Source organism: Botrytis sinoallii (genome assembly GCF_014898435.1).
Source record: "Botrytis sinoallii strain Bc 23 chromosome Unknown BSIN_001, whole genome shotgun sequence".
Taxonomy (NCBI): Eukaryota; Fungi; Ascomycota; class Leotiomycetes; order Helotiales; family Sclerotiniaceae; genus Botrytis; species Botrytis sinoallii.
This window is the reverse complement of record NW_024066028.1, coordinates 4,046,233-4,070,809: the sequence shown is the minus strand read 5'-3', so window position 1 is coordinate 4,070,809 and position 24,577 is coordinate 4,046,233. Positions and strand designations below refer to the sequence as shown.

The window sequence follows — 24,577 nt, the reverse complement described above, 5'->3', positions numbered from 1 at the left end:
AAGCAGAAAAGCATGTTCCTCAACCAATGCGTGCAATCACAAACAAAATTGCATTTCCCAACCTAAACTCCCATTCATATTCATAAATCATTCAAATTCGACCTCACAATCCACCATCAAATCTTTTAGCAAGTGGACTTCCCACCTTTGGTGCCCACTGCAAACTCTTCCTCCTAGCTGCCATCAATCTCATCATGACACTCTGATCTTTTTCCTTCCTCAAGAAACCCATGCCGTCTCCCGAGTTTCCACTTCCACTGCTCTCATCCTCGTCAAAGTTCACAAACTTCTTATTTCCACCTGGAGCTGTCATCTGCACCAATTTATCCTTCTTGAAATAATAAGGCGTTTGGGCACCTGGAGTTTCAGCACCCCACAATCCTTCTTCCGCATATGCACTGATTGTTTCCGGGGCAGGTGTAGCGGGAACAGGGCTTAACATCCAATTGTCGTCACCCAATTCATCTACTTCACCATCTTCATTGGAAATAGGTGATTTTTGCCACTGTGTTGATTCTCTTCTCTTAGGTTTGAGGGTCATTGGTGTGGTATCCGGATAGGTCAAGGTTGAATACGTAGATTTTGCAGGTACAGTTGATGGAACGAGGGTGCCATTGAGATTAGCAAGTGCACGAGGTTCCATACTCTTGCGACGACGTGCACCTCCTCGAGGAACCATGGCTGTATCAACTGCATAAGAAGCTTCATCGAGCCATTGGTTTTCACGTTCACAACTATTGATCTTGTTAGCGAACTGGTACAAAATAAGGCGTGCCACCCAAAAAGAACTAAAAAAAAACTCACTCTAAAACCCAACCAACACCAACACAAGAAACTACTCCTCCAGTTTGTTTAGCTTTCTCGAGTGTCCTCTTTCCACCATCTTTGAAAACAATATGCGTGATTCCAATTTTGCTTTTGTCATCACTGTTTGGATTCCATGTCCATGTCTTGACACATTTGGCGCCCATTTGTGTAAGCAATTCGGTGAATAAACCACTAGCATCAGCGCCTTCAGTGGTATGTACATCAACAAAGACTACTGCTCCCTTCAAAAGTGCTGTGTTGAGATCCGGACGTGGTGTACGGGCTGGTGTGGCAACTGTGGACCAAGTAAAAGTCTCTGATTTGATAGGAGTAGCAAATTGCTGGCTATCTGCACTCTCCGTGGATTCTTCTTCTTGTTGAGATTTAGGTGTACTCTTGGATGGCGAGTATGAGATCACGGTATTGTTACGAGATAACGAGCTAAATGGGCGTACAGCTGGAAGTTTTGAACTACTAGCGCTTCTCTTCGCTTGTGATGGCCGCATTGGAGTTTCATGAGCACCTTTGAGTGGCACTTTTGCGACGGTATGGAATGTTCTCTCGGTCAAAACACGCTTGGGGGTCGTGAAAGCTGAAGCTGAAGCTGCTGGTGCAGTTGGTGATTGAGGCGCAGGAGCCAAAAGTGCGGGATCGATTAACATTTCATTTTCATCCCCATATTCTTGGCTAGCGTCTGAAGGACTAGGCTCTCGCTCAGGTATAGGCTCTTCAAGCTTGCCCACGATCGTCGTTTCATGTTCTTCATCTTCGTCGTTTTCTTCGTGTTCCTCTGCAATTTCATGTTCCTCAATTTCGTCATTTTCTTCGTGCTCCTCTGCAATTTCATTTTCGTCATCATTGCCTGCTTCAAATGCTTCGGGATCCAACATCGACAACTCATCAGCTTCTTCTGCGAGGTCGAGATCTTCCTCTAGGAGTTCAATATCCTCGAACTCTGGCTCACTGTTCTCAGCCTCAAGAGCATCAAGTGGAATAGATTCGTTCTCGGCCATGTTGAGTTCGTCTCGAATCCTCATCTCGTCCTCGAAGTAACTACTCTTAGCTGGGGAGGCAACAGCTGGAGAAGCTGCAGCCGTGCTCAAGTCGGCAAACACTTCATTCGCTGATACCTTTCGTGCGGGTGAGGCAGGGTCAGCGATTTCATCCTCGATTTCAGCAAATTTTTCAGGGCTTGCAGCCATCCAGTTACTGAGTTGTTTTGCTAAAGGAGTGAAACCAATTTTTTCCTGATTGAATCTACTTGAAGATCGCATCGCTGATTTAATTGTAGTCATTTTAGGAGTCTTGTTGATGTTACCAAGCCGGACTGGTGTTACAGGAGAAGAAGCGAAGTCGTTAGTAGAAACCTGAAAGTTGGCAAGCGGGGCGAGTGAATATTTTTTAGCCGCAGGAGCAAGCTCATCTTCTGAATCCGAGTTGTCGTCGATTGGTTCTTCGCGGAGCTCAAAGGAACTGCCAGTATTCTTACGAGGAGGCGAGCATGGCGGTGTAGTACTCTGAGCTTCGACAGTCTCGACTACTTCATTTGTATCTTCAGTGGCCACTGGGTCGTCGAATTCTTCTTGGACATCATCCACGACAAGTTTTACGGACTCGTCTGTTTGAGGTGGAAGTTCAATCGCAGGTGACAAAGCTGGATCAGCAGAGCGCGGCATGATCGATGAGAGTCGACCGGAGAATTCTAGAACTGGAGTTGGCAAAGAGTTCGTCTCCTTCAAGATTGGACTGTCATTGGAAACATTGTTTTTGAGGGCGCTTGAAGGTATTGGAGGAAACATCGGACCAGGACGGATTGCGCTCTTCATGAGAGTTCTCGGGGTTTCAAATTTCGAAATCTTAAAGGTGCTGGCTTTTGGAGTGGCATCAAATATTGAAGCACCCTGATTGGTTCTGATTGGTGACCCAGCTTCATCGACTTTGGTAGGTGACTTTGGTCTTCGAGCTGGCGATTGAAGAAGAGATGCTTTGAAAGGAGATGCGGTTGTCGAAGGTTCTGGTGCAAACAAATTGGGTTTGAAAGGTGATCGCATGCTATGTCCAAATTCAAATCTTTGCGCATTTGATTTCAATGTCTCCTTGAAAGGTGATGATTGTGGTGGGCGTCGAGCAGGGCTTGTCAGTGTTGATGCATTGAAAATCTGGGTAGGTTCCATTGAAGGTTTATCAGCAAATGATGTAGGTACATCCAGTTTCTTCTCTGCAGTTTGTGGGGGTCGACGAGCTGGACTCATCATACTAGATGCATGAAAATCCAGTTTAGCTCCTTCTATAGGTTTTTGTGCTGCAAGGGATTTTGAGAAATCAATCTTTTTCGCAGTATCAAAGATACTTCCTGGTGGTTTGACAGGACTCTTCATCAATGATTTCATTGGAGTCTTTACTGTTGTCGATAATTCATCGTCTGACGACTGTTCCTTTTTCGCATTAACTTGTGTCGCTTTCTTCGGGCTTAACGGTAATGGTTTCTCTACCTTCTCGTCCTGGCCAGGCTTGGCTCTAGCACGAGTTGCACGAGTTGAAGCTGTTGCAGATGATACAGGCTTTCGAACCGGTTTTGCTCGCAGTCCTGAGGCTGTTTCTGCAGCCTTGGGCTTTGCTCGTGAGGATGGTAAAATATTCTCCTTGTCTGGTTCCTCAAACTTGACCCTCTTCTTCGGTCCCATGGCGCGTGAAAGCGTAGCAGAAGGAGCACGTGTGCGAGCGGTTTTCTTTGCAGGTTCCTCGACCACAATTGATTCCGGTTCCGCCTGAGATGCATCTTTCCTTGGTCGACCTCTTGTAGGTTTGGGGGGTGGAGGGGCTGGCGCTTCGATTGTAGATTTCTTTGGTCGACCTCGAGTTGCTTTTACAGGAGCCATGGTTTCCTCTACCTCCGTTTCCACTTGTACATTGGCTTTCCTCGGTCGTCCACGAGTGGGTTTTGATTCTGGCTTGGTCTCTTCTCCTAATTCGTCGTTTTGTTCTTCATCTTCTTCATCTGCTCTAGTCTTTCTCTTCGCACTTGTTGTAATGGTGGTGGCCTTAGTTGCTTTTGATACGGCAGGTGCGGTTTTGGAAGATTTGACTCCAGTGTCTTTTGTTGACTTTGCGGCTGCCCTCGCGCGGGTAACACGTTTTGGTGGTGATGGATCCATGATTGTAAATTATTCGAGTTGTCGAGGTTAGTAAAAGTATGAATTGAATCTCTAGATAGAGTTACATTTGACGCGATTTAAAATAAATGTAAGTAAGTCTTGAAATTTAGCAAGAGAGAATGTTGATTTCATTCAGGAAGTAAGGTAAGGATTTCAAGCTAATGCAAGGATAATTATTGATAAACATTTTCACGGGTCTCACGTTGGCGGATCAACCGAAACTGGTCACGTGTCGAGAACAATATTGAGCAACACGTCATCTCAAAATGTATTGTCTCGCTTCAATCTCGTGACTGAAGTCTTGCGTCTTGAATGAAGTCTTTCTTCTATGGCAACTTGATGATGGATACAAATCATTCTATATGGGCAGTATCGTATCTAAGTACAGGAGTTATTGGTTGAGCTTGGAAAACAGTCTTACATTGGTCCATGGGCTGCCATTTCAAAGGGTAGATTCAATAGTGGAATGAAGCATCTATCTCTCCCTGCAGCTGTTTTCAAATATCAGCAACACAACATTACAATCTATGAATTCTAAACAGGATGGATATCAAATCAGCATACAATATACTCGATCCTTTGCCATAAACCAATCTGCCCAGATATCAATATGAGGTTCTCGTACATCTTTGACACTTTGCACAAGGTAAGGCAGTTCCACAATTTCTCTTCGACCTGGATCATGCTATCTCATAGTGACCTCATCGACATCTACACGGGAAAATGCATGAAAATACAATTTTCAACAAGATAATGCAACTCATCAACTCACAAATCACGATTATACATGGTTTGATATTAGGGACTGGCCATTCTATTGTTTGTCCTGGGAAGAGTGTCACGCGGCGCACAAATCGTTTTGCGCCACCAAGCAGCTGAATCGCGTCAAATAATTTCTAGAAGCAATAAGGTATTTTTTTTCTCAAGTGCAGTCAAAACTACCCTCCTGGTATTATCTCTCTCTCTCTCTCTTTCTCTCTTTCTCCCTTCCTCTCTCCTCTGCTTGGCCTATGCTGCCATTAGGCAAGAAGGAATGTCGAGCTTTTTCACTGCAGACCCAGCCGATCCTCCAAATCCTCAAGATGTCGTAGGCACCTATCGTCAAATCTTCGAAAATCGCGTGTTGGAAGGAACACTTCGGCCTATGGTGGTACCATATAATCTCTACGGTTTTATACTACTGGGAATTTATCTCTGTGTGCGGCATACGAATCGATCATTATTATACAAGGCGCGGTGGATTGTGCTGGCTGCTATAACATGGTTTCAGCTCAAAACACTATGGCACACCAGCAGCAAGAACATGGCAATCAGTTTCGTGGCAGGCTTGATGAGTGTTTATGGGATTGTTACAAGTTTGACCTGGTTGTTATTTATGCGGCCACAGTTTGATGCTAAGAGGATTGAAAGAAGGAAGATTCAGGAAAACAAAATCATCGCAAAGGATGACAAGCAGAGAACTACAGCACATGGAGAGGGTATAAAGTTACATGTAAGGCAGCGCAACAGAGTAGATGGAGAAGAAAACAAACTTTCCTCTGGCTCAAAGGCACCAAACGGCAAAGATATAGGGGCGCTTCATGGTCAGCCGGCCGCAAATGAGACAACGGAATCTCAGTACTATTGGCAATCATACCCAGATGACATTTGGGAGAGATTGGACTGGATATCCGACTTAATTATCAATTTTCGTGGACCTGGTTGGAGCTGGGCAATTTCCAATATACCAAAGCCTCTCCCATCCGTCTACAACAAATTAGGAGAACCTGCAGATGAAGCAGCGAAACATGATATATCTAGAACAGGAATCAAGCGCTTTAACACAAGAAGTGAACTCTTCAGGGCTCAAGTTCCCCGTTTCATTATTGGATATTTCTTACTTGACGCTGTCAAAACTATCATGATGAATGATGCATATTTTTGGCTTGGTCCCAACAATTATGCTATGCCTCCACATGTTGCAGTAATGCCTCCAATCATACGCTCTCTATATCGTGAGCTTTTATCAATGGCTGGGGTACTCATTTCTTTAGACATGGTATTTCTTTTGGCCCCTATAGTAGGATGTTTACTTCTCGGCCCATCCTCATTCATGGGTCTCAGGGGTGAAGCATGGTACTACCCCACCACATGGGGTTCTTTTTCGGTCATTGCAAATAAAGGCCTTGCCGGGCTGTGGGGAGGTTCTTGGCATCAAATATTCCGTCTCATATTCTCCTCGCCAACAAACTATTTGATCACAAATGGATATTTAGATGCCAAGTCCTCAACTACAAAGCTCATCGCTTCGGTCTTTGCCTTTGGTATATCTGGAATCTTGCATGCTGGCGGTAGTATATCTCAAATTCCTGAAACAAGACCATGGAATCCACCTAAATTTTTCATGCTGCAAGCTGTTGGGATTTTTCTGCAAACTGGCCTTTGTGCCGTCTTATCTCAATACATCAAGAATACCCCGAAGCCAATGAGGCAAGCAATGAATGTAATCTATGCATTATCATGGGGTCTACTGACTGGATGGTTTATAGCGGATGACTTTGCTCGGGGTGGGATTTGGCTATATGAACCCATTCCCATTTCATTACTTAGAGGTTTAGGATTTGCTGGTAAAGATCATGGGTGGTGGTGTTGGGAGCATGTAGGACTTGGATGGTATACTGGAAAGCATTGGTGGGAGAGTGGTATTTCAATATGAGCTGGTTAGAATTTATGATTTACGAATATTGCACAATATGGCAGCATGGAGTCTGAGAATTGGAGTCGACCATGTTTGAGTAAAAAAAAGATCGTGCATTGGGCGAGAGACAGACGACATAGGGGAAGCAGGATTTCACTGGTCCAAAGCGCAGTCTAAGGATGACGGGTTATTGAGTCTCTTTGGTGCATCAATCCTCTTCGTAGCTTTAATCATGTTCAAGAGTCTGCGGCCTTTTGAATATCAAACGCTTTCGAAACTGCACTACAGTCCAGATTTAAGAGAACTTGAGGAGGTGTACGTAGAGGGATTGGAAAAGCCAAGTAATACTAATGATATTGTTATTCGAACCTATAGCTTCATCACGTGTATTACTAACTGAATTCACATTATCTCTTCTTCCTCCCATCCAGCAATAGACATTCATTTCACATGTAGTGGATTTGCGTCGATTATGAAATCACAACAAAACAAACACAGACCCCTTCTTGAGAGCACCTCAAAAAATGTTGCTGACATCTTATCATATCATTACTTCTCATGAATTCGCCTACAAAGGTTAAAATCTCAGCCCCAACCTGTCAACATTTACTGAACAGAGAACCGCGCGAACTTTAATTGAAGTTCCAAATCCATACTCAAACTTTAAGGTCCCGGATGAAAGGGCAGGAAAGCAATCCATCAGCTAAGTACACTATCCCATCCCCACGAAAAGGCCAAGTTCCCCATCCCCACAATCTGCCAAGTAGAAGCACACGCGGCATGAATTTCGTTCGCGTTTGGCTGTGCATGCATGTGTGTGTATGCTTGGCCACGGCTACCTCTCATATGTCTTTGCTATCTTATCTCCCCTATACCCCCGACCATGATCAACACTAAATTAATAAAACCCCAACATGCTTGGTAAGTGTCTTTCCCAACCATAATTTGTCGATAAGTATTGCTCACGTTCGGTACTAATCTACTCACATTCATCTAAGTCATGTCGATGTCCCGCTTTCGTATTGACTGACCGACTCTCACTAGCCAAGAAGGTACTAAGTAGCGCCCACACGATTAGATACGTGAATTCTACTCGCTTCAGAGCTGAGCATGCGATGTTTAGTTTGTGGGGTAGCGACATGTGAAGGTGGACGGGTGGTGGAGTGCCAGGTTTTGGTCCAAGGCAAACCCCGCGTCTTCGCTTCCCCAGATTATTTCAATTCTAGATTTTGTGGGAAGGTGGAAATCGGAGTTATAAAGTATTCCGTATCCCCCATCCAAAGATGAGGATTATTTTTCTTCATCGGTTGATTTGGAATTGGATTGTTTTTCCTTCGATTTTGATATAGTATACTACCTCATTTTGCATTATGGGACCTCAAAATATTAATGCTGAGGAGAGAGCGATTGGTGTGGAGTCGAGAGATGAGAAACCTGGTGTCTTTCATGATGAGCATTCGGAGCATCTAAATAAGGGAGCTCATGCAATTGCAGAGAGAGGTAATGCAGCGACTGATAGGTTAGTAGTCTGAGATGTTTCTTGTCGCACGAAATCGTTGCTTATTCGGATTATAGCCATGGCCAGTCACTTGTTACATTTGATCCCGTTGCGGAAAGAAAGTTGAGATTGAAGATTGATTTGATGATTGCTCCCACCGTGGCATTATTATACCTATTCTGTTTTATCGACCGAGCAAATATTGGTGAGTTAGAACACTTCTCTGTTCATATCGGACGATACCAATAACGATGTTTAAGGCAATGCAAAATTAGCAGGACTTGAGAAGGATCTAAATATGACGGGATACGACTATAACAAAGTCTTATCTATCTTCTATATCTCATATATCATCTTCGAAATCCCGGCGAATATGGCTTGCAAATGGATGGGCCCAGGATGGTTCATCCCAGGAACTTCGTTAGCCTTTGGAATTTGCTCTATTGCCACCGCATTCGTGCACAACATCCACGCGATCTCAGGCGTTCGTTTCCTCTTAGGTATTTTTGAGGCAGGTATGCTGCCTGGTATCGCATACTATCTTTCCCGTTGGTATCGCCGATCTGAATTGGCTTTCCGTCTATCGTTGTATATTGTCATGGCCCCATTGGCTGGTGCATTCGGAGGTTTGCTCGCCTCGGGGATTCTAAAACTTCCCGGCTTCGGCTCACTTCACACTTGGCGAATGATTTTCGCCATTGAAGGTATCATTACCTGTTGTCTCTCACTCATTGCTTTCATCACCCTGACCGATCGCCCTGCCACCGCGAAATGGCTCACACAAGAAGAGAAAGACCTCGCGATCGCTCGTGTTAAATCCGAGAGAGTTGGAGCTACCGAAGTCCTAGATGCGTTCGACACTAAAAAGGTCCTCCGCGGTATCTTCAGTCCAGTAACCATCGCTACATCCTTCATTTTCCTCCTCAACAACATCACCGTCCAAGGTCTTGCTTTCTTCGCCCCCACGATCGTGAGGACTATTTACCCCACAGCCACCGTTGTCTCTCAACAACTACACACTGTCCCACCTTACATTGTCGGTGCATTCTTTACAGTTCTTTTCCCATTCCTCAGCTGGCGCTTCGATCGACGCAACATCTTTTTGATCGCAAGCGCTCCCTTGATGATGTGCGGCTACATCATGTTCCTCGCCACCAGCGATGCGCAAACCCGCTACGGAGCCACTTTCCTCATCGCCAGTGGAGCTTTCTCTTTCGGCGCACTGTGCAATGCTCAAGTTGCTGCTAATGTAGTTTCTGATACTGCACGCTCTAGCGCAATCGGTACTACTGTCATGATGGGTAACATTGGTGGTCTCGTTTCCACGTGGTCATTCTTGCCCACTGACGCGCCTAATTACCATATTGGAAATGGACTCAATCTCGCGACTGGAACGACGATATTGATTTTGTCGATTGCATTGCTCTTCTGGATGAAGATGGATAATAAGAAGCGAGAAGCGAGAGATGTGGATGCGGAGTTGGATGGTTTGAGTCAAAAGCAAATCCAGGATTTGGATTGGAGACATCCGGGATTCAAGTGGAAGCCTTAATTATTTTGGATGGAAATTTGGTTGGCTTATTGTATTTTTTCATTATTAGCCAGGGTGTTCTTGATTACACTGTAGTAGATGACCAATCACGAATTTTATTTATATTTTGAAATGAAATGCGAATAGTAAGGTGCTATATGGTAAACGACACAATGAACATTCATATGGAAGAGATTGTACAAAAAGATCATGACTTTTGGCGTTTAGAACAAGAACTAAGGACGAAGCGACTTAGCGGGCGCTCGGCGTGTCAAACCGACATATGGTATTTGATTTGTGAGCTACAAGACTTCGGAATGTATCAATTCAACAGTTATACATGAAGGGCATACTGATACATGGATAAAAGAAAGAGAAGCGACAAAGCGACAGTTCTTTCGGGATAAGAACGAATGTAATGATTATCCATTCAGCTACTGATCTGTGTTCTTCGCAACAGTTGAGAATAATGCAAATACCCAAATAACAAAAACAAATTTTTCCGATCTATACTACTGATAAATCCAAATAACATCAAAGAAATATGAAGGAAAGACCAAAATACGAGAAAAATAAACCCCGACCAAAACAAACTTCCATCAGCCCACAAAAATATTCATCTATCATCCGTCTATCAAGTGACTAGCGAGATAGAAACGATGATGGCACTCCAAATCTCAACCTGCCAAGTTATCGGCGGGAGGAAAGGAGTCTGGGTATTGATCCATATATTTCGCTCTACTGTAGTAAGAAATAACCATTTGAAGGCCGCATTGTTGAAGACAACTATATACTCATTAACAAACAGTCTTCTATACTTCCTGCAGATATAATATCTGCATAGCCACAAGAGGAAAACATCAGACTTACTATTGAACACGATAGCTCATTGTATCACCGGTAGCAGCCGCAAGTCTCGTTCCACAAAGCGCCATGCAATTGTACTTTCGAAATGTCAGTTTTTGTGAATCTGTTGATTGGCATGTTTGCTGGGATTTCATATGCATACCAATGCCTCGTAATTTGTGAGGCGTTTTTCTACTTCAGATAGTTCTCGAGAAGTCAGGGCTCTTGATGATGGTCAGTATTGTATTTGATATGCATTGTGCTGATGCGATACTTACTGCTTGGCCATCCAATCTTGGTAGTCGGCTAGACTGGATACTCCAGATTCATCGCGCTTCACGGATGAAGGTTTGATGCTGGAATATACGGTTCCGTGTTCGTTGGTGCTGATTGCGTACCATTCAGAATCTTGTCGTTTCTCGGTGGGTTTGATGGTGGAATAAACGGTGCCGAGCTCGTTTTCACCGATAAAGTAATAGGTAGAGGTGTCTCGTCGAGTTTCCTCAGTAGGTAATGTGAGAGCAGTTACACTACTGATGAGTAGAAGTGGAATGAAAAAGAGTGTCTTCATGATTGCTACTAATCTGAAGAGTAACTGGTATGGGAAAAGATGATATGTGTCTGTTTTAGACGTTTGGCTTGTGTTGTTGATACACAAGAAGAAGATGTTCGATATGAAAGCGCAGCACGGCAGTTATATACCCTTTATTTGTTTGGGAATCTCTATTTCGGTGCGTGTCTTCCCGCTGATAACACTTCATATGACAGAATTGTAGAGGCAGTAGGATTGTTCGGTTCTCAAGAGCCTGATCATAAAACTGGGATTATTGACCTCGCTGATCTGCTCGATAATCATGAACGAGCAGCCAACGACGACTGCCACGCTGCCACCATTGTTTCAATTCCTTCCATCCTCATCAGCTCTACTAGTAGTTGGGGATAGATGGCGCAATGCGAGTAGTGCTATGCGTACGAAAATAACGTCAACTCCACGAATCTAAGCATGGCATCTTCGGATTGTTTGAAACTCCAACATCGTATGAGCTATTCAAGTTGTAACTGTTGTATAATATATTAGAATAGACGATCCTGTAGTGATGGTGCCGCATGTGCCTTTTGTTTCTCCGTCGGCTTACCACGATGGAACGAATTAAATCCTCCACATAATGAGATTCAGTAGACTTTTGCAAAGGTTACCAAAACTTTGCCTCCTTGATTAACATTCAAGGGCGTCCCGAGCCCAGGGTAGGATTGCACGAGTTCGAGACAATTTTGTTGACACTTCGACCCCTCGTGATCGATTTATGTCAACACTTAGCTTCCATTCAATATGCAAAGGATTGTGGGCCCCATTGAACTGAATTATAGAGATCCCTACAGCAGGATCTCCTCATATTGTGCGAATATAGTTATACCAACATAAAATGCTTGAATATATGAGTATCACACACGAGTCAGGGGGATTCTCGAGACTTTGGCCAGCTAAACCTTCTGCTGCCTTCGATGAAATTAGAATAACAAAAACTGTATAGCCTCCATCCTCGAAATTATCGAGGACACCCCAAGTCGAGATTCGTCTTACGGAATTAAGTCACCATGCCATCATCGAAGACTGTAAAGCATGAGACGATGTCATCCTTTGCGGCTAGAAGGTCTATAAAACACTCCCCAAAACCCCTCAGATCTATCCTCATCAACACCATCTTCGACAATAAACATTTCACACAAATACCGCAAATTCAACTCATCGAGCTATACTTTGCCTTTTCATTTTCAATCCAATCATCCCATCAATCATCATGTAATTCCTCAGCATCATAACTATTCTCTCCTTCACCACAGGAATCTATGCTGGCTGCTACACCAGTGGCATCTCCGGTAGCGCAGTCAATATAAATTCTTATCTAGGAACCATCTGTAACGGACTCTCTGGAAAATATGTCAAGAATGAGCAGCGACACCAATGCGTCATGGATAGCGCTAGTGTCCAATGGGACTTTACCCTCAAGGTATTTCCATCTCTCCAAACGTGATATTCATGCAATTCTAAAGGAAACTAGTATATTGGATCCGATTCTTCCAGGAACATCGGTTCAAGTGAGTGCATCAGTGGCATGCAGAAAGAAACCGCATGCGGCAAGGGTGGATCTTCTTCTTATTCGAACTGGGCATATACGTAAGTGCTCTCATGTTCTTTTTGCTTTGGCGAGAAGAATAAGAGGATGGGGCTATGGCTAACGAGGTGCTAGCGCCGATCCAAATGCCGGTTCTTGCTATTCGATCTCAAAATAATTGGGTCTGGATCTCGAACGTGTCATCAATTGCTAAAGATAGCTTCCACACTTGTGTTGATGGTAGCTAAGTATGAACGGTCCAAGATGTTGGTACGTGGTGGTTGGCGTCAGATATTGTGAAGTCTTTACTTGTCTTGCGATGTTATTGTTTTCATTGGATTGCTTTAAGTCACACAATCGTTTAGTCCATCTTTGTATTCTTGGTTTCTGTTTTGATGCTTGTATATCGTAGGTTCGCTGGAATCAAATGGTTTTTTATCTTAACATACCTAGGTACTCTCTTCCGATATTCAACTTTGAATTTCGTGGTATTTACTGCTTCTATCTGATACTGTAGGTACAGGGGAGAGATACCATATTATTGGATGACTAGGTACTCGCGTAATTCTTCATCTGTAACAACAACAGTTGGTGGCACGGAAATGTACATGATTGGTGTCAGCATCAGCACGACAGGGGAGTTCATGGAGTGGCTATGGGCCACAGCCTAGTGCTATTGTGTAGTTGATAACTGAGACTCCCCCCATTCCACATCTACCCTTCTTTATAATCAACTTTCAATCTTCGGTTCAATATGTCCGAACAACTTAGCCAGGTCACCGACACAAATATCACCAGCGAAGCCCGGAAAATTGACGACTATAGCGAATACAGCTGGAGCATCATATCCGAAGTCACAGTTCGTACCTCTCATCCATCTTTCAAATCTCACATCTAACAGTATCCCGAGGCACGACTACAAGGCACGCCCTACGCCAAACTATGGCGGACTAGCATGGAGAAATTCTCAGTCACTCGATCGATCTCCGATACACAAAAGGAACTTGGAGAATTAGTTGCCAATGCACCACTTCCACCGGATTTGCTCAAGTCTAGGATTGAACCTTTTCTCAGTATGCCTACCAGTACGCAAGATGAATGTGAAGCTGCTCGGCTTAGGCTTCATGCTATTCTTGACACGCCTTGTTATAAGTTTCCTCCCGACTACCCAACGACCTATGAAATGGAGGTTTTTAGAGAGAATCTAAAGGTAAGAAATTATATTCCTAGTATTTTGTTGTGATATATTAATTCTTATCGACAGAAGCTCTTGGGACCAGAAAGAGAAAATCAGTTCTGGAAAACCTACAATGAATTTCCAGGAAATAAAGGAGCAAATACAAAGGAGAGTAATGCAGCAAGACAAGAATTACTAGAGTTATTAGGAGAGAATGATGAACTTCTTGAAGTATTCAAAAGAAACTGGCCAGCTGGAAACTGGGAAGTTCGCTTTATACCGAGTGGAAGTTATGGTGATGGGTTGTAGGTTTGAGGGCTAGACTTTTTGGATTTAGAGCCCCTTGAGTGATCAATGCGAAGCTTAGAGAAAGATATTTCTAGTTTTCTATAATGAAACATGGATTTGAAGAGTTTCTGGCGTCAGTCATGTTCTTCGAGTACAATATAAGTGCTAATCAAACGAGAATTTCAAATTTTGAGCTGAGCCAGCATCTAAATAACTATTTTTTCAAGGTGTAGTATCAAAGTTTTATTGATATTTAAATTCAAAAGATCAAAATGTAATTCGACGTTCAAATGATGTTCCACCTTTGTTTCTCTCCTCAAAAGCCAGAACCTTACAAAATACATAGAATAAGAGAGGTAGAGTTCAAGAATAACCAAAACTTGAACTGGGCTACCAAAACATCCATTAAAGATCTCGTCAAAACCAGCCCCTATGTTTTGACCATCTTTTCAATCCCCCCAACCTTTGAATCCCAGTACCACATGAACATCATATCTCACACAACATTGACTCTCAATCTCCCTCTCCACCTCCCTCTCCAATCTAAGCAGTTCCTCAGCAGACAACGAACCAGCTAAATTCCTCGACGAAACCAACCTCGCCCACCCAAAAATAGCATCCATTGCATTCCTCGCCATAGCCGCTCTCGTCTCTACGATTCGATCCGAACTCACAATATCCTCCACCACATCTCCCATCCCAAACTCCTCATAGATCGGAGAAAGAATCTTCCATCCATACGAGAAGTCATCCTTCATTGCCTCTTTGAAGCGTGCGCACATCTGCCGAGCAGCTTGCACGGATAAGTCAATGTCAGAACGGTAATATTAGGTTTCCATCCGATTGCATTCTTCCCACTGGATAGCTCCGCCGGGTTTGAGAAGCTTGAGGAGATTCTCAGCGATAAGTTCCCATTCTGTGGGGTTTACTCCAGCGGCGAGGAGTCGAATGTGGATGAGATCGTATTTTTTGTATTTGGATGAGGGCGGGGTCTATTTGATGTTCATGACGCTTAGAGAAACTTGCGGGGACAATGTCTCTTGTGGTGGAAACAAGTTTGGGAATATATCGAAGCCGTGAAGAATTGCATCGGGGTAGTCTTGTACAAGTTGGGATAGAAAGAGTCCTGTGCCAGTGCCGATATCTGCTATTGTAGGCCAGGAGGTAGTTTGGAGGCAATGGAGGGATGGATAAGATACCCAATGTTTCTGGAAAATTGAGTCAATACTTTTGGAGATTTGTGAGTGCAGAGAGATACTTCCGTACCGACTCAGGTGTTCAAATTGCTCGTTTAGTCTTTACGAAATGTTAGTAGTCTATGATTCTTGTTTAACGAGGAAGTCTCGAGAAATTGCTGACCTGCGAGACTCGGATTTATTTCGTCTCATGTTTTCAGCGTAGATATCAGACAGTATTGATGCATAAAAAGAGCAAGAAATCAGAACTGCTAGATCTATGATTGAGAGAAGAATTATTGAATAAAGAGGTTCAAGAAACACCTAAGGAGATACGATCTTATCTTTCCCTTCCAACCGTTGGTACACGGATCAATAGAGCACTTATCCAACTCCCAACTTTTAGATTCAATAATTAACTCAACTGATTCTCCACAGTATCTATTGCCACTCGACATATTGTACAAATTTTGCGCGATTTGAAGCAAAGTCCCGCATTATCAAATACCTACATCTCAAACTTTATATCGCAAACAAAAATCACACCAAAAAAGAGCACAGCATATTCTCGTTCAGGGGAAAGAATTCATATACAACCATCCTTCATTCAATTTTCTAAATACAACTAACTAACTATTAAACACAAAATACCTCCGTCATTATATAAATGAAATAAATGTCCAGATTCATATTCCTTTCAACTATTATTCAATTCTTTTCCATCCATCCATCCATCCATCTTTCTTTCTGTTTACCATTGACTTTTCCGATCCTCTGTCTTGCCAACACCAGATTGCTGAAAAAAAGAAAAGTAAAGATAGGACAAGTGAAATAATCAATCTAGTAAAGGAAAGACAAACTCCATGACAATGCCGGCTTCCTAAAAGGAGATTGCTCTCGGACTACTCGTTGAAAGAAGGAGATAAGGAAGAAATGGAAAAATGAGACATTCGACTGATCTAAACGAAAAACAGGAGAAAAGAAAGAAACATTGAAGAATACATCTCCATACAACAAAGTAAATCTCGCCCGAACTCCGCTATTCACAGAAGGTATTCATTCATAAAAGTCATCATCAAATCAAAATGTGGTATCAAACCCCGCCCATCCATCCATCAATCAAACAAGTCATCAAGTCATAATCCACCAAGCCCTAAATCATATTCCCATTAACATTAACCTCATACCCCTCGCTCTTCTGTTTCAACGCCTTAGCCAACATCAACTCTCTCATCCAATCGATCCTCTCATCTCTACTCCTCACAGCAAAATAATGCGTTTTATTATTCGCTCCTGCATTGCCCATGCCACTTGGCATCAAGCTATCTCTCTTTCTCAATTTCACACCCTTTTCAATCGCCTGCGGAATCAATTGGAAAGCAAAAACGTCAACTTTCTTATCTCGATCATTTCCGCGTCCCATCGCAATATTCACTCGTTTAAACGCTGCGTTAAGTTTAGAAGAGGAGGCTAAAGATGAACACGCAATGGCGTAGTCATCAACATCGATGCATTCTAAAACATCGAGCGCACGAGCATCTTTGTGCATGGCGAGAGTGGTGCCGCGGAGTGTGAAGTGGTGTTCGTGCCATTCGTGGCGAAGCATCTTGGTGCGGCGCTTTTTCATCCAGCCAGCATAGGAAGGTGTGTCTTTCTCTGGGGAGGAGGTGTTGGAGGAAGATGTAGAGGAGGAGTGGGGTGGAAGGGGTATTGATGTGGTGCTGTGAGATGGATTGGGATTTAGACCGCCGAACTGAGCCCATGGGTCGGTTGTAGAGTAAGCACGGATAGAGGTTGCGATACCCACTGGGTGCGTGGGATCTCTGATGGTGTTTGAACTTTCTGGAAATGTGTGGGCTGGTTCATTGGGAAGAATCTGGACCTGAGCTGGCTGGGAAGGCTGGGTTGATTGAGTGGCTCGATATTCATCAACTCGGGGAAGAAGAGAGGGTCGACGATTAGAGATACGAGAGAGGCTGCGTTGAAGAGAGTTGGCCATCGAGTTGTTGGTAGATGTGTTGGTGTTTGGGCGGTAGGTCATATTGGGTGGAACGGACTGAGAAGCCTCTCTTGCGACAGGACTCATAGGTACAACGGTAACCGGCACATCCATCTCGGAAAAGGGAGTACCAAATCGATAGACCGAAGGAGAGCGGGTTTCGTTGCGGAGCTCTGGAGAGAGAGCTTCTGCGCGGTCCATGTGATAAGGTGAAAATGCGATAGCGCTGTTTGGAACGGCGGTTGCGCTGCAAGGACCATATCCATTGGCACTCTGGGATCTGATGGGTTGTTCAGGACGAGGTGGAGGAATAGAAAGTTTAGGCAAGCCCCTGAGACCTGCAATAGGTCCTTTTAGTGGCGGAAACATTTCATACGGAGGGGTTGGAGGTTGTTCGGATGATTGGTTCGGTGCGAGATGCTGGAATCTGATGAATTGCTTCACATTATCTTGAGGATCACGTAATCCAACATTTCTAAGGTTCTCCTCTTCTAAATAACGAAGAGCAGGAGTAGAGCCAGGACCAAGAACATCTGAAGATGCAACAACTGAAGGTACTGCATCAGAGATTGGACGAGCTGTGAGAGCATTTCCTGGATCTCCAGCAATAAGTAGCGAGCCACCTTCTATTTGACTATTAGTATTAAACTCAAATATTCTGTCGCAAATCGAAAACGTACCTTCGGGACTGATCGGATGATCCTTATTGAAAGCAGCAATCAATCGTTGTTGTTTCCTCCATTTCGAACAATTTTCTCCCTTTGAGCATTTGTGTGGTTTCGGCATAAGTTGTTCGATACCCACAATTGAAATAGATTCCAAAGGCAAAACAGTCTCGTGTTTATTCCCTCTCTTTGAAGCCTTGCGCCTTCGAGATTGACCTCGCTCTTGACCATTCGACCAATTCTCTAGTCTACCTCTCTCCGATCTATCTCTTATCATACGGAATTCCGTGGCTGGAGAAGTTTCTTCGATGGGGGTAATTGGCTTAGGTGTACTTGGAGCACTTCCTCGCAAGATGTGAATCTCGTTCCAAACTTTTGTTCGTTGTCCAAATGATGAGATACCCAGTTCTCGGAGATCCTCAAACTTAAGAGTGGTCAGAATCGCACCCGAGATGTCATTTTCTTCAAATTTCTCAACAATCGACCATTCGAAACCTGCATCGTGCATCCATCTTGCGACTTGGCGTGGTGTCCAGTGAGTGATGTCATTCAGATTCAGATCCGCGATGTTTTCGGTCAAGAGAGATAATCTCTGGCGCCTCGTAGGACTATCTGGTGAGACTGGAGTAGGCGGGCTGACTTGGTGTCGCGGTGTGAGCATCGATGGCTGTGGACTTATTGGTGACATTTCCAAAACATATTGATCCGGGATATCCAGCGACGAGGAAACAGAGCTGCGGAACAAATGTGGTCCCCGAGGTCCTTCGACCGGCTTTTTCGGACCCAAGTCGAAATTGAAGGATTGGAATTCATTTGAGGCCGATGTGGGTGTAAATACTTCTTCGTAGGAGGATAATGTTGTTTCACTCGCTCGACCTCCCTGAATAGTGACATGTCAGTACGAGAGATAAAAAGAATGAAACGTGGTACATACTGATCTATAACTTAGACGTGGGTAGTCCAAGTCTTCCTCGAAATCCGATCCATATGCGGCCTCTTCTACATATCGTGGAGTATCTTGGTGATCTTCGAATTCTTCAACATCACTTACGTCATCCTCGAAGTCGGTATCGAATACAGTTGCGGATGATAAAGGTCGCTCAGGACGATGCTGTGTTTCTTTGAATCCGAGAAGAGTATCCCGGGGTTGATTTGCGAAACCCCTTTGGTACATGTCCAGCCGAGTGTCGATGGCTGTTAGAGGGGTTGTAGCCTACATTCATCGTAGGATTAGTATGATACTTCAATATACATGAGCATATTACTGGCATAGCCTCATCAACTTACCATACTGCCTAGTACAAAGGCGGGAATAACAATTGATAACTCGGGCGGTACAAGAATACTTGCAAGACTGCTTGCTTGCCCGTTGCCGGGGGTATCTTCTATGAGCCGAAACAAGTCCAGATGAAATCTTATGAACCGCGATAACGATAAAGCAAATTTGCAGCAAGAATCAAATTCAATCTGACATGAATGAATCGTAAAATTTCAAAAGGATCAGAAGGAGGAATCGGGGTTATAGTCAACGGCGTCTAGGACAGTATATGTATCGCCATTTTTGAAACGAAACAATATATCATGGGCCTCAAATATATCAGAGCTCACCAATGGGCAGTATAACGTCCCGGCATATTTTCTATAATGTGAACTGTGCTCAGCATTCCTGCATGAAGATTGTGACTATTCTTGAGAAATAATGCCACACAATGCCACAAGGCCCTCGTTTGTTTCCCTTGAGCCATTGAGACGATCGGGTTGCGAGCCTTGCGAGCCTACATCGCAGGAAACTTAGACCCAATAAGGAGATTATGCTAGGGTAAGCATGCAGAATACTCACATCCACGCATCTCTCACGCAGGACAAATGAAGTGAAAAATAGAAGACATTCCAATAATATTCAAGCTTGGTCAGATGGATCCTGCAGAAAAAATCCATGATTGGTTGTGAATGGTCGGATAGTTCTGCATCTACGCGCCGAGTCACATCTTTCTTCGTTTATCCTGGCTAACTCACATAATTCGTCAATTGATTCGTTTGATTCGTCCATTGAAGGATGATTTGCCTACTCTGTATGATTGCTCATGATTTGACCGAGGATGCCCAGAGAAAATCTGCGAATCCAGACCCTTTGTTTTTTTCACATCATCCCGCCTTTTTCATCGGGCTATCGGGCACCGGCTTGTGTACCTAAGTATCTAGTCCCGAGACTAGAAGAAAATCATTTTAGTCCATAAGGCCAATAAGCTATAGAGAATGCCTTCTATTATCAATATATCGAGCATCAAAACTACCTGTGTTGAGTGAGAACTATATTCAAGTGGAAAATTCTCCAGTCTCGTTTAGACTTCTACGGTGCGGTCCGTTGATGAAGGGGTAATTGCTCCAAGTAAAATGAAATTTCAAGGTTGAAGCTTGTTGGAATACTTCAAAAGTGTTGTAAAATAATTGGAACCGCTGGTCTAAGATATTACAAGCATGAACACTCACATCAGCAACGGAACTGCAAGAAATTTGTACGTACGGATTATCGGCATTGTTGGAAGTTGTTGGTTGTACGTGATGATAAGGAACAGTTCTAAGGATTATCGCCATGGCTATCGCTATCGTCTTCAAAATAATCGCATTGCCGTCAACATCGAGAATGGGGAGGCTGTTTGAAAACTTTGAAAACTGGAGAAACCAAATCCTTCTTTCTTTCTCTCTTCCCATCCTTTCCTCCCCACACTTCCCGAAACTCTGACTAACAATGGGAATGCACATGCGGATCAGAGAGATCCCATCAGGCATCTATTCACTTGTGGAGGCAGAGAGAGAACTCTGAAGTAAGAACCTACTTTCACGACTACTAACATGTACGATACCGAGGCCGAGCCCGCTACAACGCCAGGAAGAGTAGACTATCGATGTAAGACCCTAAAAAGAGGGTATTCCGATGTCCCGCCGCTGCCGGCTTTTCGTTCCTGCAAGTACCTATGTATCTAGTTCCATATGTGATGCAATATAGAAATAATCAGCGTCGGCACATGAATATTACATGCAAGCAAGAGAGGAGAAAAGCAGGACTGTGCTGTGCCGTGCCTGTACTTTCCCGTCGCATGCGTTTATCCAAACCAATTCAAGTCCGGAGTGAAGAGACAACAATTAGAATCGATCCTTCCGATGATTCCCCTTTGTTGGATAAATTGTTTCCGTGCTGTAAGATTCGTCACGTCTGTACGATGCCCTTGTCCTCGGATATTGTTTTCCTGTTAAATATCCCTCCTAGATTGGCCGGTTATGATTGTTCATCACAAATTATCTTAGAACGGACTTCGCACATAGTCCAGTCGATTCGACTATCGCTTGTCGCAGATTTGGAGGATTCAATTTGCCCCTCATTCGATTCTGTCAATTGTTCAGCATACTCAATACAAGCCCCACGTATCACGGATACGCGTGCAAGTCATTGACATACTCTGTACATTGATTGATTGATCCATATTAGCAAATTGTCTCAGGCCTCACCGTCTCCGTCATCTGCGCAAAACGGTGCATCGTCATGCGATATACTAATCAGTAAGGTATCGGAAATGCATGGCATTGTAAGTACAAAAGAAAAGAACACATGTATGGAAGTGGATTAAATGTAAACATTTTGAAAGTACACATGATGTAGGTTACATTTGTGGAGTTTGAAGTATCGATTTTCATCTGCAGTAGAAAAATCGATTTTTTTCCTCTCAGCAAATCAGACGTTAAATTTTGCATGTGTATGTCGAGATCCCAGCCGCATAAAACACAGATGCATCAATGGCCTCTCTACCTAAGTGAGTTTATATTTTCTTCCAACCAATTGCAGACGAAAAGAGCACTCACACCATCCTCACATGACTGTTTCTTCATGCGGGTCTCTCCAAAACATTGTGTTCAATCAGATAGGTCACTTCAAGAAGGACCGAAGGTTACATACGGAAGTTTTGGTGGCCAGTACAACATATAATACGCTCCACCATGGCGAAATTCGAATACATGAGAAAACGAATAGAAGCATGAAAGATAGGGTTTGAATTCGTTACTGGCTAGTTGGCCACCATTAGATGATTCTCGGGTAATTGCGCAGTATTCGAAGTCGAATCGCACATGAGGACCAAGAATTTTGGTGATGCGGATGTTTTTCTTTGGAAAAAAATGACAATGGGAATGGGACATCAACTCATCAATCGTTACGATATACATAAGTGTGCTGCACCTACTAAGTATGTACTCTCACTCGTCCGCTCGTACGAAAACAAATAAGCTGGATTATCTAAGTACTATCCTATCCGCTTCATTTGAAGATCGTGAGTTCAGATCACCAGATCCATCATGCACTTTTACTTTTGTTCTCCACATCAATTAATATGGAGATGTGAAGTTGAGCATGCTCGTGCATATCTAGTATGTCCATAAATAATCCCCATATCTTAAAATTTCTCCTAAACGGTAACCTGAAATTGCGGAACGCTTTTAGTGCAATGTTCGAAATGGGTAAAGTTCTTACGAGCTGTCAGATGAAAGTTTAATTTCCTAGATATTAGCTTTGGAGCATTGTCTCCCCCATTCTTATCAGAAAATGACGACGATGATAAAGTTGTCAGGAATTATTTTTGTCTCGGAAAAATACTCAAAATTTCCAATAAGGCAGACATACAAACGGTCAGCCACTATGATGATATTAGAGATACGATACATGAAACTCTTTCACAAAGGAGAAGGATCATTAAGCTCATCCAAACCTAGTAAAACACGAGGGACGAGAACGTCAGCGTGCCTGCCAATATCAGACGATACTGGCTGGAATGACTGAAGGAATCTCCTTTACCCACTCTCGTTGTTAACATTCCGGTACTCCAAGAAGCTTCAGCGAGCCTCAGTAATGTCAGCGTGCATGTCGTTCTCAGTCAATACTGGGATCGTGGAGGGAGCCTTTTACCCGCTCTTGTTGGAAGCAATCCTACATTCTTAGAAGCTTCAAATTCAGCCTCAGTAATGTCAGCGTACCTACCGTTATTGGAAGATACTAACAGATACTAACATCGGAAACGGCATCTCTATCCACTCCTGATGCCAGTCCCCCGGAGCCTGCTGAGGCTTCACTTTCAGCCTCAGCAATCCTTTGTCTACTTGATGCTTCTAGTTCCTACACCACAACTGAATTGAGCGGTTTACGAAAGTCTTGAAGAGATGCGGGCAAATATCCTGGTTGCATCCTCAACGCACATCACATCATCCTACATTCAGTTTCTTTGAGTGAGGATTCTAGAGCCAAGTGATATATTTCAAATTGTGAAGATATTGTTGACCACTGTCCTCGTACAGGTCCAAGCTTCATGTGTTATCAACTGAAACGAAATTGCGATCTTGTCAACTTCACAAATGTTGTAGATGATGATGTTATTTTAAGATTGGATTGCTTGGGAAGATAGGAGGCGAAGGCTTTTGTTGCCTCGATATCCTTCTCTAACCGAAACCGAGCTTCTTCATCTATTCCAGATTGTTAGGGAATAGGGAGAAGGCGCAAAAATGGGAAAAAGCTGCGAGTGTAAAGGGATGTGCACATAAACGTTCGGAGGAGAACGTGCGTACCTTGGATAATTTGTAGAAATGAAGGAAGGTTTAACATAAACTTCTCATTCTGATGATTTTCGTATCACCTCAGCCTTTCTAGGCTTGGTGTTGTTGTACGTATGGGGACGGTGATGATTAGCATATTCTTAGTCAAGACTCAAGCCACATGGCTCGATGATTGTGAGCTTCAGTGTGGGGGTAAACGGAGCCTCGCGGGTCCACGAGATCCCGGGAATCTAAAAGGGTAATACAGACGAGTGCGAGAGACTATTGAAAATGTTGATTAATTAGTGACAATTTCTGCAAGACCAACATATGTGAAATGTCCAAAAATAACACTACATTGAGAGCGGGATATGTTGCTAATTAAGGATGAATGTGACGAAATATGATAGGGATAACAGCAAAAAGACCAACTGATGATCAAGTGGTAGGTTAAGAAATGATACATAATTATTGACAATAGCGCTTAATTCATACCATTAATAGGATTTTGGTGTGATGGAAAAAGGATTGTATTGGATGTGATGAATAGATGAATGTGAGAAGCTTGGATCATTGTGTGACATTTCACAACTACCTGGTAGCTTTTTAGTATCTACTAGGTTTTGCTACTAGGTAGTCTCTTCCCTGGTCATACTGCCGAAGAAAATCGTATGTATGAGTCTGGCACAGATGCATCATTGATCTTTTTGACAGAGAAGGAGAAAAAATGCCCCTACCTACCGTTATTATCATTCCAGGGGTCACTTTCTGAGGTTGCATCCGTGTCCTAATCCTTCCATCTCGCATTTGAATATTTGCATGGACTTGGCTACCTCCTCCACTCTACCCGCTGTCCACACTTTACACACCCCACTCCGTCAAGCTTTAGTCAAAAGGGTTTACCTGATTCTGCACACCAATTGATTCACCCGCTGACGATTAATGAAGATTAGGGAAGGACAGCCAAAATCGCGAGACATGAAGCCTGTAGATTTAGGGAACTCGGGGGTCATTGTGATTTCTGATGAGACAAACAGCCAGTTCGTTGTAATATCAAAGGCAGGTACTGTG

General features: G+C 43.5%; 7 protein-coding genes across 7 annotated transcripts; 4 read left to right on the top strand and 3 right to left on the bottom strand.

The window, feature by feature from the left end:
• Window positions 1–103: 103 nt before the first annotated feature.
• Window positions 104–3,962, bottom strand: EAF02_000919 (uncharacterized protein; the record flags this gene model as incomplete). Its single annotated transcript, XM_038896967.1, has 2 exons — window positions 104–734; window positions 805–3,962. The coding sequence occupies 2 exons, from the start codon at window positions 3,960–3,962 to the stop codon at window positions 104–106; spliced, it is 3,789 nt and encodes a 1,262-aa protein (XP_038763826.1).
• A 1,033-nt stretch (window positions 3,963–4,995) lies between these two features.
• On the top strand, window positions 4,996–6,657 carry EAF02_000918 (uncharacterized protein; the record flags this gene model as incomplete). The annotated part of the gene is made up of 1 exon (XM_038896966.1): window positions 4,996–6,657. One exon carries the CDS (start codon window positions 4,996–4,998, stop codon window positions 6,655–6,657), a length of 1,662 nt encoding a protein of 553 aa, XP_038763825.1.
• A 1,352-nt stretch (window positions 6,658–8,009) lies between these two features.
• Window positions 8,010–9,689, top strand: EAF02_000917 (uncharacterized protein; the record flags this gene model as incomplete). The annotated part of the gene is made up of 3 exons (XM_038896965.1): window positions 8,010–8,158; window positions 8,215–8,342; window positions 8,398–9,689. The coding sequence occupies 3 exons, from the start codon at window positions 8,010–8,012 to the stop codon at window positions 9,687–9,689; spliced, it is 1,569 nt and encodes a 522-aa protein (XP_038763824.1).
• A 404-nt stretch (window positions 9,690–10,093) lies between these two features.
• Window positions 10,094–11,351, bottom strand: EAF02_000916 (uncharacterized protein). The gene is made up of 4 exons (XM_038896964.1): window positions 10,793–11,351; window positions 10,678–10,738; window positions 10,539–10,612; window positions 10,094–10,454 (listed from the first exon to the last, which is right to left on the bottom strand). Exons 1-4 carry the CDS (start codon window positions 11,083–11,085, stop codon window positions 10,346–10,348), a joined length of 537 nt encoding a protein of 178 aa, XP_038763823.1. The 5' UTR covers window positions 11,086–11,351; the 3' UTR covers window positions 10,094–10,345.
• An 891-nt stretch (window positions 11,352–12,242) lies between these two features.
• On the top strand, window positions 12,243–13,078 carry EAF02_000915 (uncharacterized protein). Its single transcript, XM_038896963.1, has 3 exons — window positions 12,243–12,523; window positions 12,575–12,690; window positions 12,764–13,078. The coding sequence occupies exons 1-3, from the start codon at window positions 12,453–12,455 to the stop codon at window positions 12,874–12,876; spliced, it is 300 nt and encodes a 99-aa protein (XP_038763822.1). The 5' UTR covers window positions 12,243–12,452; the 3' UTR covers window positions 12,877–13,078.
• Window positions 13,079–13,382: 304 nt separating this feature from the next.
• Window positions 13,383–14,114, top strand: EAF02_000914 (uncharacterized protein; the record flags this gene model as incomplete). Its single annotated transcript, XM_038896962.1, has 3 exons — window positions 13,383–13,487; window positions 13,539–13,838; window positions 13,893–14,114. 3 exons carry the CDS (start codon window positions 13,383–13,385, stop codon window positions 14,112–14,114), a joined length of 627 nt encoding a protein of 208 aa, XP_038763821.1.
• A 2,307-nt stretch (window positions 14,115–16,421) lies between these two features.
• On the bottom strand, window positions 16,422–19,222 carry EAF02_000913 (uncharacterized protein; the record flags this gene model as incomplete). Its single annotated transcript, XM_038896961.1, has 4 exons — window positions 16,422–17,893; window positions 17,948–18,812; window positions 18,867–19,145; window positions 19,220–19,222. The coding sequence occupies 4 exons, from the start codon at window positions 19,220–19,222 to the stop codon at window positions 16,422–16,424; spliced, it is 2,619 nt and encodes an 872-aa protein (XP_038763820.1).
• Window positions 19,223–24,577: the final 5,355 nt, after the last annotated feature.